The 16594-nt window shown below is 48.9% G+C and overlaps 3 protein-coding genes across 3 annotated transcripts; 2 read left to right on the plus strand and 1 right to left on the minus strand.

Moving 5' to 3' along the window:
* The first annotated feature begins 1215 nt into the window (after nt 1–1215).
* Nucleotides 1216–6634, plus strand: bck1 (putative MAP kinase kinase kinase (Bck1)). Its single transcript, XM_032051316.1, has 3 exons — nt 1216–4362; nt 4454–6254; nt 6323–6634. Exons 1-3 carry the CDS (start codon nt 1506–1508, stop codon nt 6441–6443), a joined length of 4779 nt encoding a protein of 1592 aa, XP_031911840.1. The 5' UTR covers nt 1216–1505; the 3' UTR covers nt 6444–6634.
* BDV38DRAFT_132790 (Golgi transport complex subunit COG3) lies at nt 6321–9650 on the minus strand. Its single transcript, XM_032051315.1, has 4 exons — nt 9293–9650; nt 8883–9222; nt 7802–8827; nt 6321–7733 (listed from the first exon to the last, which is right to left on the minus strand). The coding sequence occupies exons 1-4, from the start codon at nt 9499–9501 to the stop codon at nt 6951–6953; spliced, it is 2358 nt and encodes a 785-aa protein (XP_031911841.1). The 5' UTR covers nt 9502–9650; the 3' UTR covers nt 6321–6950.
* Nucleotides 9651–9799: 149 nt separating this feature from the next.
* Nucleotides 9800–16505, plus strand: BDV38DRAFT_272602 (uncharacterized protein; the record flags this gene model as incomplete). The annotated part of the gene is made up of 4 exons (XM_032057515.1): nt 9800–10516; nt 10550–11500; nt 11835–13882; nt 14846–16505. 4 exons carry the CDS (start codon nt 9800–9802, stop codon nt 16503–16505), a joined length of 5376 nt encoding a protein of 1791 aa, XP_031911842.1.
* Between the last annotated feature and the right edge of the window lie 89 nt (nt 16506–16594).

Consider the following 16594-nt stretch of genomic DNA (forward strand, 5'->3'; position numbering starts at 1 on the left):
TTGATTAGATAACAATGAATTAAACCTTCCTTTAAAAAAAAAAAAAAAAAAAAAAAAAAAAAAAAAAAAAAAAAAAAAAAAAAAAAAAAAAAAAAAAAAAAAAAAAAAAAAAAACCAGAGTCTCGGGTGTACGGAGGTGGTTGAACAAGCTTTGTTCAAGTGCTGCTCAGGAAAGAAAGTGGTGGCTAGCTGGACTAAGGGACCGCTGTAAGGCTGAAAGGAACGTTCAACAGTTAAAAGTGGAGAAAAGGAGTAGTTCTGGTGAGGTGTTCTCGTGCGCTATAGACCCCAAACATCACTAGTTTGTCTCTAAACGAGATTTACTGAACAACATGTCTCAATCTCTTGCCTATCACATCCTCCACTGACTTGAGACAAGCTTATAGTGTGTAATTCTTCCGCGGGAAAATTGAGGAACAGTAATCAAACGCTGTTTCAGAAAAGGCGGCATTCATGGAAGACTGGATTCTAGAATTAAAGGGGGAAATCAAAAGCAGGCCAAACCAAAGGAATAAGGATAAGGATCAATTTTTGGTAAAATAAAGTAAAGTAGAATGAAGTATTGTGGACAAAGGGACAGAAACTAAAACAGGGTGCTTATCTGCCACGTGATTTGGCGTCAGAAGCTCTGGCGTTTCTCTCATTAATTAAACTCTCACCCGTTAAAACATTCGGCCGGGCCTCGATTGATTGATGACCCCGACCGTGATTGTGAGAGCGCATTTCGACCCAAGCTGAGAAGCTCCGGTAATAACTCTTCGTGGCGCCAAGATTTGACCAGCTGTCATCCATCCAGTCGGGGAGCGAACTATCGCTCTTCTCTCAGCAATTTAATATTAAGTGGCTGTGGTATGTTTTATCTCTCCCCCGTCGGCCATTCCGATTTACCCCCCTCCCCCTGCGATGAGACTAGCATGCCTACTACGATCAGGGGCTGATCAACGCACCTTTTCGAAGCTATTGCTTACTTATTCACACTTAGCTGCTTAAGACAATATATATATTTTTTTTCTTTGCCCGCCAATAAATGCTTCACCTCATTCCCATCGCGCCTTTGGAGTTCTCTGAATTGCTTCCCACGTCATCCGCGCAATCAAGAGTAAACCTCGAAGTCAACAGCGCCAGCTTACTGTCTGTAACACCATTTGTGGATAATTACCTGAAGACACTGGGTACTGCTTGGGACATAGAGTCAAATTATTGATTGATAAACACGGACGGAGATGTTTTATTTTTACCCAATACCATCCTTCCTCTAAAAGCAAGACTTTGTTCCTCGAGTATCCGCGCGCCTACAGCGAAAGCCGTTACAGACTATTCCTCCACCGGAACAGTGCTGAGCGCCGATGATGAGTTTTAATTCCATGCCATAAATTTCTGGGATCACGTTTGTCAGGCTTCAGGAAAGGGTGTACGGGAAGAGGATCAGGCAGCTGCGGAGAATACTCGGGGTCTCTTGACTGCATTGTGTACCCTATAGCATTGGTATCCGGAAGACTGATATCATGGACGGACAGCGGCAGCAACAGTATATTCCGGTTCAGCCGCCTCCCTCGGCGCAGGCCTCTCAGTCGCACATACTACTACCTCCTCCCCCTCCGAGATATCAGCCGGCACAAGCTCAAGGGGTAGTCCCTCCACCTCCTCCCGGCCCACCTCCAGGAACAGCATACGGCGCCGCGAAGATAACCAATCCACAAGTACAAGCTCCGAACACTATTGGATGGCAGCAGAACTGGGCGGCAAGGCAAGCACTGTCTCAAGGCTACCTGCCTCCTCCTCCACCTCCCCCCTTGGTCCCCGCGAACCAACAACTCTACAACCGAACACCTTTGTCGATCCCTTCTGGTGAAGGCCGTACATCTGCAACTTACGTCCCGCAACCTGGCACTTTCGGTCCAGGTGTTGGAATTCCTGCATTCGACTCGCACACTCTCTCCGCATATGAAAACCAAGCAACGCTGGTAGGCAGCGACCGACAAAGATCCCAAGTGAGCCAATTGTACGAGTATCCTAGTCCAGATTCTGCATACAAACGGGATGGAACTATTCCACCTACACCGTCAGCCCGCACCGTCCCTTCGGCTCTAGCAGCTAATGACGGTGCCCACGAGCAATTACCGAACCATGGGCAAACTACAGAACTTACAAAGTCATCAAGTCATCGGCACAATAACAGCAACACCTTACCTGGTGGCATGTCGCCTAGTGAGGCTGCTGCTCAGTGGCCACTCGAAAGAGTCTTACTGTGGCTCGCGAAGAATGGGTTTTCCAAGGACTGGCAAGAAACTTTCAAGGCCCTCGAGCTTCAAGGAGCTGATTTTATTGAACTAGGTCATGGTTTAAATGGCCGACCGAACTTGGGTAAACTGCATAACGTTGTATATCCTCAGCTCGCGAAAGAATGCGAAAGTAGTGGGACAGGATGGGATCAGACTCGCGAACGGGAGGAAGGTAAACGGATGCGCAAGCTAATCCGCCAAATCCAGGAGGATGGGGGGTATGATGCCGGGATACCTATCCCGAAACAACGCGACTCGCAGACACTACCGGGCAGTGCTCCAGAGGGTATTTTGGATACTTCTCCCATGCTTACACATGAACCTTTGTCTGCGGGCCCCGCAACAAACAGTCCCAACCTCAAAACACTACAGCCTGTGTATACGCAGAGGCAAAGCGTGCAAACGCGTTCTTTTACGACGCCAATTCCTGCTAGCCATGATCACCTGTCATCAGAGCCTATCTCGAACGATGGCACAAACTGGACTCGGTCAGACATCTCACGAGCTGCGCTATCTAGTATCGCTGGTGACCACCGAAGGCAGAGCCCCTCTGTTTCTAGTGATGGTGGCCATTTTTTCCCCGCTGCTCGACCATACGAGGGCAGCCCCAAGAGTGGTAGCCCGGCTACACAACATGCCACTCTCGCCCATCAGGGCGCATCGTCATCCACAGGTGACTTGGGGGTCCGATTCGAGCATTCTCGTGGCAACAGTTCAGACTCGACCATAGGCCGGCGATACTACGAATCAATACGACAGGATAATACCCGTCCGTCGCCTCAAGACCCCTACAACCGTCAATTGAGTGGGGACAATCCCTCATCTTACTCAAAAGACCATAGTAATCGCCTTTTGCATTTCTTCAAAAAGAGATCCAAAACCGGCGATTCTAACCACCCGTCCCCGGAGGAGCAATTTCTGGAGTCCCCCACTAGTCCAGTGAACATGCGTCAGAATGCTTCACATCTCCCTTACACCAAGCCGAATTTCAGCAGTAGCGACATGTCGCTGGGTGAACGTCCACCGTCCTCGTCTGTTTCAGACCATGAGCGGCTCGCCTTACGAGCAAAGTCTGGTAGCAAAGGGAGAAAGTGGGCCTTTGCGACCTTGGATGGATGGAATTATCGTTTAGTGGATATTACTGAAACGGAATCCGTGGAGATGCTACGGGCCACTATCTGCCAGAACCTTGGGATATCTGATTGGACTAGCGCTCAGATTTTCTTGACCGAGCCGGGCCAGATAGAGCACGATGAAGCCTTGAATGACCCCGGCCTGACTCTCTATCGGAAGACGAAGTCAGATTCGTTTGGTTCTTTGAAATTTTTTGTACGAGGATCACATATGCATGCAGGTGCGAGCAGTTCTCCGCACGTTGCAGGCCTTGGAGTCTCATTCCCCGAAAAGCATACAGCGTCACCTACAAGTGGACAACATCAGCTACACCGTAAACCACTGGATGACGAGGCTCTGAACAGGATTGCAAAACCCACTTCTCCGCAAGTAGCATCACGCCAACAGCTAAGGACCCCTGCTGTTAAACTACCTACCCGTGATATATCGCAGACTTCAGTTACGGCATCACCAGTGGATGGTGGCCAGGACGCTGGACATCTTGACCCGGATAAGGCAGACCTATTAGCTCGCCATGAGGAACACCAGCGGGAGGTCGAGAGGAAACAGAAGGCCTACCGGATTTCTAAAGTCTCATCGGTACCACAGCCGAGAAAGGATGCCTATGGTGAGACTGGTTATAGACGAGAAGGAGTCATTGATTTCGATTCTCCTCGTATATCTCCTTACGAAGACAAAAAGGCAGAGCCTCTTGTACCGCTTCGCAAACCACCCACTGCGCCTCATGAATCCCATACTCTCACCAAAGTTAATTCTCTAAGGAAGAAAGATGCTGATCGCCCCCGCGTTCAACAACCTGTCCAGACCCATGGCCTTGGAGCGGTTCTGGCTAGTGTTGGTAGGATGACTAGTGCCATAGGAACACCGACACCTTCGGTGTCTACGTCACAGGCTGGAACAAATAACCATGCCAGCATTGAGGCGCCACCTGAAAGTAATATCCCAGGTAAGCTTTATATACATATTCCCGGCTATCGCCTATGTTCCCTTTACCCATTCTCAGCATGCCCTCAACTGGTCAATACCTAACATATTAGACGAATCAAAAAGCGCCTCACAATCGCCTGCGGACCAGGACAGCCAAGAGACTCCAACCTCGCATACCAATCAATCACCTGTTAAGACTGCTGTTCCTGAGGAGTCACGGCCAACTGTACAGTCTCGCAAGTCTTTTGGACCCGAGTTTGACTTTGAGGAAACCAATGTTTCCTTCCAACGCTCGCCGATGCCACAGGACGACTCAGACGACGACGATTCAGATGACGGCCTTTTCGCAATCCCATTAGCGAATAGCAAATCTCCGACAAAGGACAAGGATTCTGCAACTGGTTTTTCGGCTAGTCAAAAGTTATCAGCAAAGCCCTCGCTCACTGTAAACACCGAAAATAGGTTGAGAAAGGGATTGTCTGTGAGCTTCAGATCACCTAGTGCCACGCGCGAAACCTTTGCAAGCTCAAGCGGTGATCCAGACCCTAGAACAGGGTCGTTCTCCGATATGACCGCTTCGCCTGAGGAAGAGAAGCCCCCTCGGAGGGATTCCTTCGCTCGAGGCGATATCTGGGCAAGCAGACCTCCCGTGGAAGGTGTCATTGAGTACCTAGATGACTTCTTCCCCAATATTGATCTCGATGCGCCTTATTTAGATGGACAAGGCGCGTCCCCTCCCTCATCACCAGCGAGCAGAGTTGCTGCAGAGAGTGAGCTGAGCCAAAAGGATAGGCCGCAGCCCCCTCCCAACCCTAGTGAATCCACTTTAGGGTCGAGTGAGCCGACTATCAAACCACAAGAGGCTAATATTGTTGCTCGACGCAATGTCAACCGCTCCGGCGGACTTACCCGAATGAAGTCAATCCGTGAAGTTGCCAGGGGCGCCAACCAAGCGAGCAGGAACCGGAGTGTCACATCCTCTACAGGAAATCAAAAATCTGGTGATATCCTCCGACGCAAAAGTACGAAGATGTTTGGAGCAAGGATTATGCAAATCAGCCCTAAACCAGGAAGCCGGCTCAGCCAACTCGATCCTATCCCTCAAAACAATGCCCCTTCTACAAGTGTACCCCAAAGACAACCAACCTTCCGCATTATTCGCGGTCAGCTTATCGGCAAAGGCACATACGGCCGAGTTTATCTGGGCATGAATGCGGATAATGGCGAAGTCTTGGCTGTTAAGCAGGTGGAAATCAATCCTAGAATTGCTGGACAAGACAAGGACAAGATGAGGGATATGGTCGCCGCTATGGACCAGGAGATCGACACGATGCAACACCTCGAGCATCCCAATATCGTACAATATCTTGGATGTGAGCGGGGAGAGTTGTCTATCTCAATCTATCTCGAGTATATTTCTGGTGGCTCAATCGGCAGTTGTCTCCGCAAACATGGTAAGTTTGAGGAGAGTGTCGTGAAATCACTTACACAGCAAACCTTGAGCGGGCTGGCCTATCTTCATGATCAGGGAATCCTACATCGTGACTTGAAAGCAGACAATATTCTTCTAGATTTGGATGGAACGTGTAAGATCTCTGATTTCGGTATCTCTAAGAAGTCAGACAACATCTATGGAAATGACTCGACAAATTCCATGCAGGGATCAGTATTCTGGATGGCGCCAGAAGTTATCCAATCTCAAGGCCAGGGCTACAGCGCCAAGGTGGATATCTGGTCACTTGGATGCGTAGTACTGGAAATGTTCGCAGGCCGACGGCCATGGAGCAGGGAAGAAGCCATTGGTGCTATATTCAAGCTTGGAAGTCTAAGTCAAGCGCCTCCGATCCCCGAGGATGTATCCATGAACATTAGTCCAGCGGCGCTTGCTTTCATGTATGACTGCTTTACTATGTAAGTGCTTCCTGCTGTGACCCCGACCTTTGCATGAATGGACATTTGTACTGACAAGAGTCAATTAGTGATTCACTCGATCGCCCGACTGCTGAAACTCTGCTCACCCGTCATCCATTCTGCGAACCAGATCCGAAGTACAACTTCCTCGACACTGAACTCTACGCAAAGATCCGTCATGTTCTCTAGATTATATTTCCAGTTGAAGCATCGTCATTGAGCGCGTATATATATTTTTCGGCTGTACTGTTCTTTGCTGATCATACCCAATTCAGTATTTCTTTACAATGTTGTGTGTATATACTTGTGAGAACCATAATGCAACCACTCTAATTGGAGTGGTGATCTGCCAATTGAATTATGATATCCAGGCTCCCTCTCATGATGACTGGCTTGATAGTACTTTAAGCATAATTTAGAAAACAACAAGAATAAATTCAGGCGAAAGACATTGTATAAGCTTCATGTTGACATCTGCCACCTATGAATGATGCTGTCATGAACTTTTTTCCTTCCTCTAACAAACGTACGGTAGATTCTAGATATCAAGAGTAGGGTGACGTTACAATCATGTATAGGTCTAGGTGCAGGCGTTGCGACAATATGAACACGGTATTAGGAGGATATGTCTCCAATATAGAGATTTTCGTATATACATCCAGCAACTTTATGTTTATCCAAAAAAAGATAAGTCAGCTACCGACTCCTAGATTCAAGGCTGCCGCTCCTGCTCCTGCTCGTAGCTTCATCATCTGCATCAGAGATACCAACTCGGAAGATATTCTCACACCACTCTGCAAAGGTGTCCACATCCCATACAGCATCTTCACGACCCTTGCCCTTGGTACTCACGAACTTTCCCTTGCTCTTTTCCGAAGACATGTACTTGTCGAAGAATTCTTCGTATATCTGGATAACACGTTCCTGGACGGCACCCACTAATGTTTCCTTCATACGCACATCGTCAAGGTAGTCACTGAGGATCGTTCGGAGATTCGGTACTTCTTTCTCTATGTTTCGACATGTAGGATAGATCAGCTCACCGCGCTGCAGGTTTCGGGTATCGACGAACTTGGCCGGGAGGGAGGCCGTCATCGTGGTGGCGAATCCGCTGATGAAATCGTTGATCACCGTTCTGAGTCGTCCGTCCAGCTCTACTTTTGCGTCCAGCATGTTCTCTACGACTCGGGGTAGTAGGCCGTGACCGACGAGGCGCATCAGATTACGGGGGTTGAAGAGACCGCCCCTTTCTCGTAATTCCCAGAATGTGTTTGTGACGCCTGAGAAGTCGAATGAGACTTCAGGGGCAACGTATTCGATGTCAAAGGCGACGATCTGCTGTTTTAAGGTGAGCAAGTGGCTCATGAGAAACAGATGGCTGTCTGTGACGGATTTGCTGGCGATCAGGGAGCTCGCATGGTGAAGAGAGATGTTGGTTTGGTGGACGATTTGATGCGCTAAATCATCAAATACAGTGGACTATGAACAGATAGATGGTCAGCATACTGAGGATATCTGATTAACATGATGAGTTGGAGCCTTCGTACATTTACAAGGCGGTAGATCCTACTCAGAAGCCAGATGGCTTTCCGTAATGTTGGGTACCAGTTGCTCGGCGAGACCTGCGACTCCAAGTCCCACTTTGAGTCTTGTTCTAACGGAGAGTCTACGCCGTCTTCGGGCTGCTTTGTGGATTTGGGGAGGTTTGAGAGAGTATCAGTAGCCGTAACTTTCCTGCCTGAGATTTGCCCATCCGTAACTGATATGGAAGCCTGTCTATTGCGCGCAGGGTAATCAAGGTCATCGGGGCGAGGCTTGTACCGTTCGATTTCGTCGCGAAGGAAGGCCTGGGTGCGGAAAACGAGCCGAGTCTGAACGTCCTCCAGCACAGGTTGAATCAATGTAGAGAAGTCGAGTTGGTTGACGTCTGTGGGCTCGGTCTCTTCCTCCTGGTCGAAAAGATAACGAGTTTGAAGAAGAGCACAAAGTTGGCAGAGTTTGATTATTTTATCTTCGTGTATGATTTTGGGTTGAAGATGGTCGTAAAGAGGCTCACAAATTGTTTCCAGAAAGTCGTATAAGCCCCCCTGTCCGTGAAACCATTCACCCCACAGGTCAAATTCGTCCAGACATACACCGCGGATGTAGCTGATACTGCCACGAGCGAAAGCAACCAGATCCGTCGACGTACTTGGAGCCTGCGCAATCTCATTGAGTTTCTTACGCACTAGTGGTACAATCAATTTACCACGTATAGCTGCGTAATTGGCATGGAGCTCATTGAGAAGACTCTGATATTCAGCTTCCGTGCCTTGCTCAGGATCCAGTGGGGGAACTGCTCTCTTTTGGATCTCCAGGCCGATCTGCTTCAACTCAGGAGCGCCAACTCGGAACTTTGCATAAAGTAGAGCAGACATAGTAGTATCGTTGAGCTGTTTATCTGCTATCTTTTTTGAGGCACTCAAATATACGTTGCGTAGTGCAGAAACAAAGTGTCCCCGAATGAGCGTGAGGGCGCGTGTCATCAGGAGTCTATACCTGGAGCGATATACACTAGCCTCTTTCTGATCGGCCTGTGAGAGACAAATTAGCGAATTCACAAATTTCACGCGCCCATAAAGTACTGACATGTATTTCCATATAGTCCAAGCATTCGTCGAGCCGCCTTAGCATGTCGGAGAAGTCCTGACCGCGAACCGTATTACCAGCACCCGGAGCGTTAAGCTTCCTTGAAGCGGGATCCAGGAAGTCATAGTACTGGAGGTTATCTTGGATATTCGTAGCTAGCTCTGAGTCGCGTTTCTGAGCAGAGAGGAGCCCTTCGCACTGGTTCTGAAAATTGGACGTCTGCGATTCTACTGCTTTAAAGTCTTTGGACAGGTTTGATAGGAGGTCGAGGGTTAATGATGTATCAGATAGTAGCGTATCGAGATGTGACTTTGACATCTGAAGCTCATGAAGGCAGGCTCTAATTACAAGACGTGTCAGGCTTCAGGATATCCTAGGTTCCTCCCAATGGCTTGCGGCATGGCGCTTACTGATACTCATCGTAGCTACTCTCGAGCAAACTGTCTTCCAACTCATTGTACCATTCGGCAAACTCAAGTTCATTATGAATGTGCCCAATCGATTTCAGGCCATCTGGTACTGCCTCAGCTTCCTCGGTCTCCCTGCCTGTTAGTTCTAGAGGCGGACGGGACGGGACGGTTTGCCGACGAGATCGCCGTCCCGCATTCTCTTGACGCATTGTGAGGTCCAAAGCGAAGGGTAAAGGGATGAATACAGGATTGCGCCTATACCTCTATAGGAGAGCCCAAACTCCCAGAATTAAGCTCATATGGGAACTTGACAAAGAAGAACCAATTGGTCGCTGTGATCTCCGTGGCCGCTTCGAGACGCTATTCTGCCGCCGCATTCCGCTTCCGCCACTTGACGCAATAAATAAACCAATTGGAGGCTGCTGATAAAACCTGACCAAACCCATACTCTTATACAATATCTCTCGAAAAGATATGTGCGCTTATTGAAGAAAGCGTTAACACATCATGTGGAAATCTCGAGCGCGACAACCCGCGACAAACATTGTCACCGTCTCACGTCGCCTTCCCAGGAGTACTCGGCCTGCCGCCATTACTTGGAGAAGAGGTTATGCTAGTCATGGTCCTCATGCATCTGAACAGCCTGGGTCCTCTTCACGTTGGCTTAAGACTTCCCTAGGCCTTGCGGGAACAGGCGCTGCTGCTTTCCTTGTCTACACCTATGCGACATTCGATAAGAATCAAGCCGGAAGTCAGGCAGACTTGAAGACTCATGATCTCTCACGAGCGACTGAAAAACTGGACTCGCAGTATGTTCAACACAAAAGAAGCTTAAAAAGCCCTGGCGTATATGTATGGGGCACGAACTCCTCTCGTGTTGTGGACCCCAACTCCAAGGAGACTGTTATCAAAGCCCCTCGGAGGTTTCGTTTTTTTGACGGCCAGGTGCTAAGAGACCTTAAGCTTTCTGACAAGTCTGGTGCAGCGATTTCTGAAAATGGTGACCTCATTCAGTGGGGTAAAGGCTATTCAGAGTCCGACTTTAAGCCCACAAAGACTTTGACAGGAAAGAATTTGACTTCGCTTTGCATGTCAAATAATCGAATACTCGCCTTGTCATCAGACGGCAGTGTTTACTCTCTTCCAATTGCCAAGGATGATCAACAGTCCGGCCGAAAACCTAAAGAAAGCTCCTGGGTGCCTTTCTGGTCTGGAAAATCTGGAGTAAGTTACCGGTTGCTGCAACCTAGCTTGAAGCTAGGTGAGAAGATCACTATGCTCCGCGGCGGATTAGAGCATGCCCTTCTTTTGACGAATCACGGTCGCGTCTTCTCTGTCGCTTCTTCTACAGAGAGCTATCCATCTTTCGGACAGCTTGGCGTCCCAGGGCTGACTTGGGCAACCCGACCTAAGGGGCCAGTCGACATGTGTCATGAGATTGAGGCATTCAGGGGCACTAGGATTACACAAATTGCTACTGGAGACTACCATTCCCTGGCTCTAAGTAAGGATGGTAACTTATTTACTTTTGGAGATAATTCCTTTGGGCAATTGGGTATGGCATTTGACGCCACACTGCCTTTTAGTGACACCCCAACCTCTGTGCCCATCAAAAAGCTTTATAAGGGGAATATCTGGTTTGCCAAGGTGACTGGAATTGCAGCCGGTGGTGCTAACAGCTTCTTTACGGTGGATGCACAACGGATTGTTGGTCCTGGTGAAGACCCTTCCACTATCCGCGATTTGGACCGCATTACGGCTGATACCTGGACATGCGGAAGAGGAATTTGGGGTGCTCTTGGCAATGGAAAATGGACTCATATGCAAGACGCACCTACCAAGGTCAAGTCCTTGAGTGGTTTATTTGAGTATGACGAACGGAGGAAGAAACTGACGCCTATTCGCCTTCGCGATCTATCAGTGGGGACGACGCACGTATCAGCAGTAATGAACAACGATGCTCATATCGATTCATCTCCTAGCAAGTCTTTGAACGATGCCACCAATTTTGGGTTCGATGTGCTCTTTTGGGGAGGGAACGAGCATTTTCAACTTGGCACGAGCAGGAGAAGCAACCAATCCAAACCAACACATATCAACGCGCCTCCAGAAGATAAAGGAGAGCTTGCTGAGCAGGAGGCACGGCTTCAGGTCATGCCTCGTCACAAGGGAAAGGTTGGCTCCCGCACAGTGAATATGGAGCAGCGCGTGGAGTGCGGGAGACACATCTCTGCAATCTACTCTTCTACATGATCTGACTCAATAATTTCTTGGATTCTTTGTTGTATTATGACTACCATTATTACCAAATTAAATAGTCGACTACTGTACATTATTACATCTAATGAAATCGATTCAAGAAAAACATTTAACCCAAAAGGGAAAATTAAGACAGGCAAACAGGACAAACACATGCTTAGTTGATGAGCAGAGGGCGCTTGGACCACCGCTTATCCCAAAAATTTCCAGCGCAAAGGCCGGATAAGAACCTCTCTCTTTTAACCACTTAATATCCCCCACCGCTCATATCATGCCTCGTGAGAACCAAAAGCGAGGTCGCCGAGCGGCCGAAAAGGCCGAGAAAGATGCTGCGAAACGGAAACGAGAGGAAGCTCCCGAAGATTCGCTGTCAAAACGGTTGAAGCCCTCGACGGACGAGGCGAACGAAATCAATCAAGGAGCCGACTACATACCTTTCGACGAGAATTACAGTGAGAACTACGACGGAAACTACGATGAGAATCAAATTGATGCGCCTGCGGGTGATATGCCCTTTTATGGTCTTCTCGACCCCGAAGAACAGGAGTATTTCTCTCGAGCGAACGAGGTTTTGGAATTGAACCAATTCCAGGATGCAGAGGAGCGGAGGATATTCGTCGACAGTGTCTATAGAGAGGCCGATGGGAAGGAGTTGAAAATCGCTTGCAGTCAGGGATGCTCACGGCTTATGGAGAAACTAATATCGATGTCGGATATGCGCCAAATTCACAGGCTGTTTAACAAATTCATCGGTCACTTCCTGAATCTTGTGCAGCATCGGTTTGCTAGTCATTGCTGTGAGACTCTCTTTGTCAATGCCGCACCCGGTATAACGCAGAAGGCCTCGAAGTCGAAAAGCGATAAAATGGATATAGACGAGGAAGGAGAGGAGCTCGAGCCTGAACTGTCGTTGGCGGAGATGTTCATCAAGGTGGTCGAAGAATTGGAGGGCAACTGGGGTTACCTACTGACAGAACGATTTGCGTCACATACAATCAGAGTTTTGCTTCTTGTGCTTGCGGGAGAACCGGTGGACGTTTCAGCGAACGACTCGGTTATTGCAAGCCGTAAGAAAGAGAAATTGGGTCTACTTCAGGGAGAGACGCAGGATGGGGATGCCCCTGCGCAAAAAAGAAACGTACCGGATGCGTTCGAGGCTACTTTGAAGAAGATTATGAAGGACATGGTCTCTGTACTTGATGATACATATTTGAGAGCACTTGCGACTCACCCTGTTGGCAATCCAGTACTTCAAGTCTTAGTGTTTCTGGAGCTCTCGCATTTCGGAAAATCGAGTGCCAAGGATCCCAATTCTATAACAAGACGACTAATTCCGGATGAGAGCTTTGAGGAGGGTTCTGAGACCACAACGTTTGTGCGCGGATTACTCTATGACCCAGTTGGATCTCGGTTACTCGAGACCATTGTGCGTTGTATGCCCGGAAAGGCATTCAAGGGCCTTTACAAGAATTTCATCCGCGACCAAATCACTTCATTTGCCCGCAATATCACCGCCGGCTATGTTGTACTTCGAGTGCTGGAGAGACTCGGAAAGGATGATCTCCAACAAGCCTTGGAGCGAATTGTTCCTCAGGTCCCCAGTCTTCTTGAGCGGTCAAGGATGGTCGTTCCCAAGGTGCTTATTGAGCGGTGTCTAGTCCGTGGAGTTGACACAGCACCCCTTGCTCGGGCACTAGAGGAATCCTACGATAAAGACCCTGCTCGGAGACTGGAACAAATTTTGCGGCTTGAGAGCACAACCCAGGAGGAACCCGAAGAGTCAGAGCAGAAACCGAAGGCAGCCAATATTGCTCCGAGCCAATCATTAACAGGAGAAAAACTCCATGGTTCGCTACTTGCACAGACAATGCTCACTGCTCCTGGACCGATCAGCGGACTTATTTATTCGAGTCTGTTGGCGCAATCCTCGGAGTCACTCGTTAAAATCGCCAAGGATCCTACTGCATCTCGCGTCATACAACAAGCTCTTACAGTTCCGACATCTACCACTCAATTCCGTCGACAGTTTGCCCCACGATTTACCAGTCATTTGAAGGAGCTTGCCCTCGATAGCAGCGGATCCCATGTGGTAGACGCACTCTGGCCTGCCACCAAGGACATTTTCTTTATCAAGGAGCGAATGGCACAGGAGTTGACCCAGCATGAAATGGCGCTTCGGGACTCTTTTGTCGGCCGTGCTGTCTGGAGGAACTGGGCGATGGATCTCTACAAGCGACGACGGGGCGAATGGGCTGTGAAAGCCAAAGGTATTGATAACAACAATAGCACCGGTGAAAGGCCCAAGTCTAGGATCGAACTCGCACGGGCTAAGTTTGCTGCAAAGGCAGAGGAAGACGCGAAGAAAGGTGCTCAGAAGGGCGTAACTGCCTAGCTTTGATCGTGTTCATTTGGGTATAGCAAACTTTCTGCAACAAAGTCATGGATGTACATAAGGGTCACGGGATTGGTTATGTGGATATCAAAAGCACGCAATACGGGGTTGCATTAGTGTGAATTCAATATCGCAAATGATCGGCATTATTGCCGGGGATTTTTATTATTATTATTATTTTTTTTTTTTTTTTTAGGAAAAGAAAATAAATCATGGTACAAAGAACAACATATTCTGAAAGGGCCGGAATGTAGAATTAGTTATTATTTTTGTAAATTGGAGGGGAATAGAATTGTGTTCCTATACTTGACGAGAACACCTGCCTGATTTGCAAGGCAGCGTATTTAATCCCTTTTGTTCTTTTTCTCCTTGAAAAGGAGAACACGTGCGGGGTATCAAATGAAACGATAAGAAATTCTTTCTTATCCCCACCATCGTAAAGAAGACCCTAAATGCTTCTAAATCTCTTTTAGCTCAGGGAGCCAAATTCAATGACAGTTTATAGACCCATTATTGGCCTCGGGAACCATGATGTCAGACTCTCCGGGTCTGTCGCCATCCATTTCTCCAGCGGATCCGCAACGGTGCCGGTGACAGAATGGGTCCTTGGGTCGTAAGTTCTACTATGAATGACCTCGGGACTTTTTGGATCTTCCAAGCAATTGTCAAATTTGGTGTATATGCATTTCTCCCTGTAGCTGAGTTCTATCTCTCCTATCTTATATTATATATTGTTCCAGGATTACAATCAGTCATAGATGGCGGTTTCCTCCCCGTCCCGCCGCGCGGAAGAAGTGCAAAGTGTGAGTCAGAATGCGCTTGCTAGTTTGTGGAGAGAATCCCACAAGCTTCTGAGAGGAATTGCTCCCAGTACTAATGGATATGTTCTTTTAGCTTCTAAGTGCGGTCGAAGACCTCCTGATTCCCTTTATCCGGTCTGCAGATGAAGATCCCCTAGGCCAGAAGGCATTGGAAAATGGCGTCAATGGAACCAACGGCAGTCATAACAACGTCAAACTATCGGGCACTTCGTTGGTGGACCACAAGAAACCGGACGAACTGCAGAGCATTCTTCAATTGGAACTGCCAGAGCAAGGAACGGGACAAGATGGCCTGGTCGAGGCCCTGCAGAAGGTCTTGAGATACTCCGTCAACACCTGGCATCAGGGCTTTCTTGACAAGCTGTATGCATCCACCAACGCCCCGGGTGTAGCTTCCGAGCTTATCCTGGCTGCCTTGAACACAAACGTCCACGTCTACCAGGTCTCGCCCGCATTGACTGTCATTGAGAAGTTCACCGGGAAACAGCTGGCTTCGCTTTTTGGACTCAACGGTCTACGAGCAGGAGGAATATCGGTCCAAGGTGGTTCTGCCTCGAACACAACATCGATTGTCATTGCGCGCAACAATCTTTTCCCTGCCACGAAAAGAGACGGAAACGGTGATTACCGATTTGTGCTGTTCACCAGTGCCCATGGCCATTACAGCATTGAGAAGGCAGCACAGATGCTAGGACTTGGGAGTAGCTCGGTTTGGTCTGTACCTATCGACAAGCAAGGACGCATGATTCCAGCGGAGCTGGAGAATCTAGTTCGAAAAGCTCTAACGGAGAACCGTACCCCGTTCTACGTCAATGCGACAGCGGGAACAACTGTCATGGGATCTTTCGACCCGTTTGACGAAATTGCCGCCATCTGCAAGAAATACAATCTGTGGTTCCATGTTGACGGCTCCTGGGGTGGCTCGTTTGTTTTCTCCAAACGCCATCGACAGAAGCTCGCCGGCGCAGAAAAGGCAGACAGCATCGCGATCAACCCTCACAAAATGCTCGGTGTGCCGGTGACCTGCTCGTTCCTCCTTGCGGCTGATTTGCGTCGCTTCCACCGTGCAAACACCCTTCCTGCTGGGTACCTGTTCCACAACGAAGACACCGAGCTTCCCGAAGCCAGCGGTTGTAATGGCACCGTCGAGTCCGAACTCGGCGTTGACTCGCCCGAAGTATGGGATCTGGCAGATTTGACCCTCCAGTGCGGTCGACGCGCCGATTCCCTCAAGCTCTTCCTCGGCTGGACTTATTACGGGACAGCGGGATACGAGAAGCAGATCGACACTGCCTGCGACATTGCGGCGCATCTTGCAACCCTCGTCGCCGAGAACCCGAACTTCATCCTTGTCAGTGAGAATCCTCCTCCATGCCTTCAAGTTTGCTTCTATTACGCCCCCGGCGGGCAATTCCTCCATCCTCGTGGCATCGTCTCGAACGAAGCCGAGCGCGGCAAAGCGAATAGCAAGGTCACTGAGCAGGTGACGCATGCGATTGTGAGCAAGGGCTTCATGGTTGACTTTGCGCCACCCAGCGGTGATGAGGATGCTGTCGGGAATGGGAAGTTCTTCCGTTGCGTAGTCAATGTGCAGACTACAAAGGAGACCGTCGAGGCGCTTCTGCGAGCAATTGAAGAGGTTGGTCCGGGTATAATTGAGAACATGAAGGTGCAGAATGCTCCAAGGAACTTTAACAGGCCAGGAGAAAGGGGCCACGGTCCAGTTGTTCACCACCCTTGAATATTCCCTTCTTAAGCCAAAACAAGAACGATAAAGTTATACGTAACGAGCTGGAAACATCTCTCCGGGCAGGACACTTTCAGCAGGAT

This window comes from Aspergillus pseudotamarii (genome assembly GCF_009193445.1).
Source record: "Aspergillus pseudotamarii strain CBS 117625 unplaced genomic scaffold BDV38scaffold_40, whole genome shotgun sequence".
Lineage (NCBI taxonomy): Eukaryota > Fungi > Ascomycota > Eurotiomycetes > Eurotiales > Aspergillaceae > Aspergillus > Aspergillus pseudotamarii.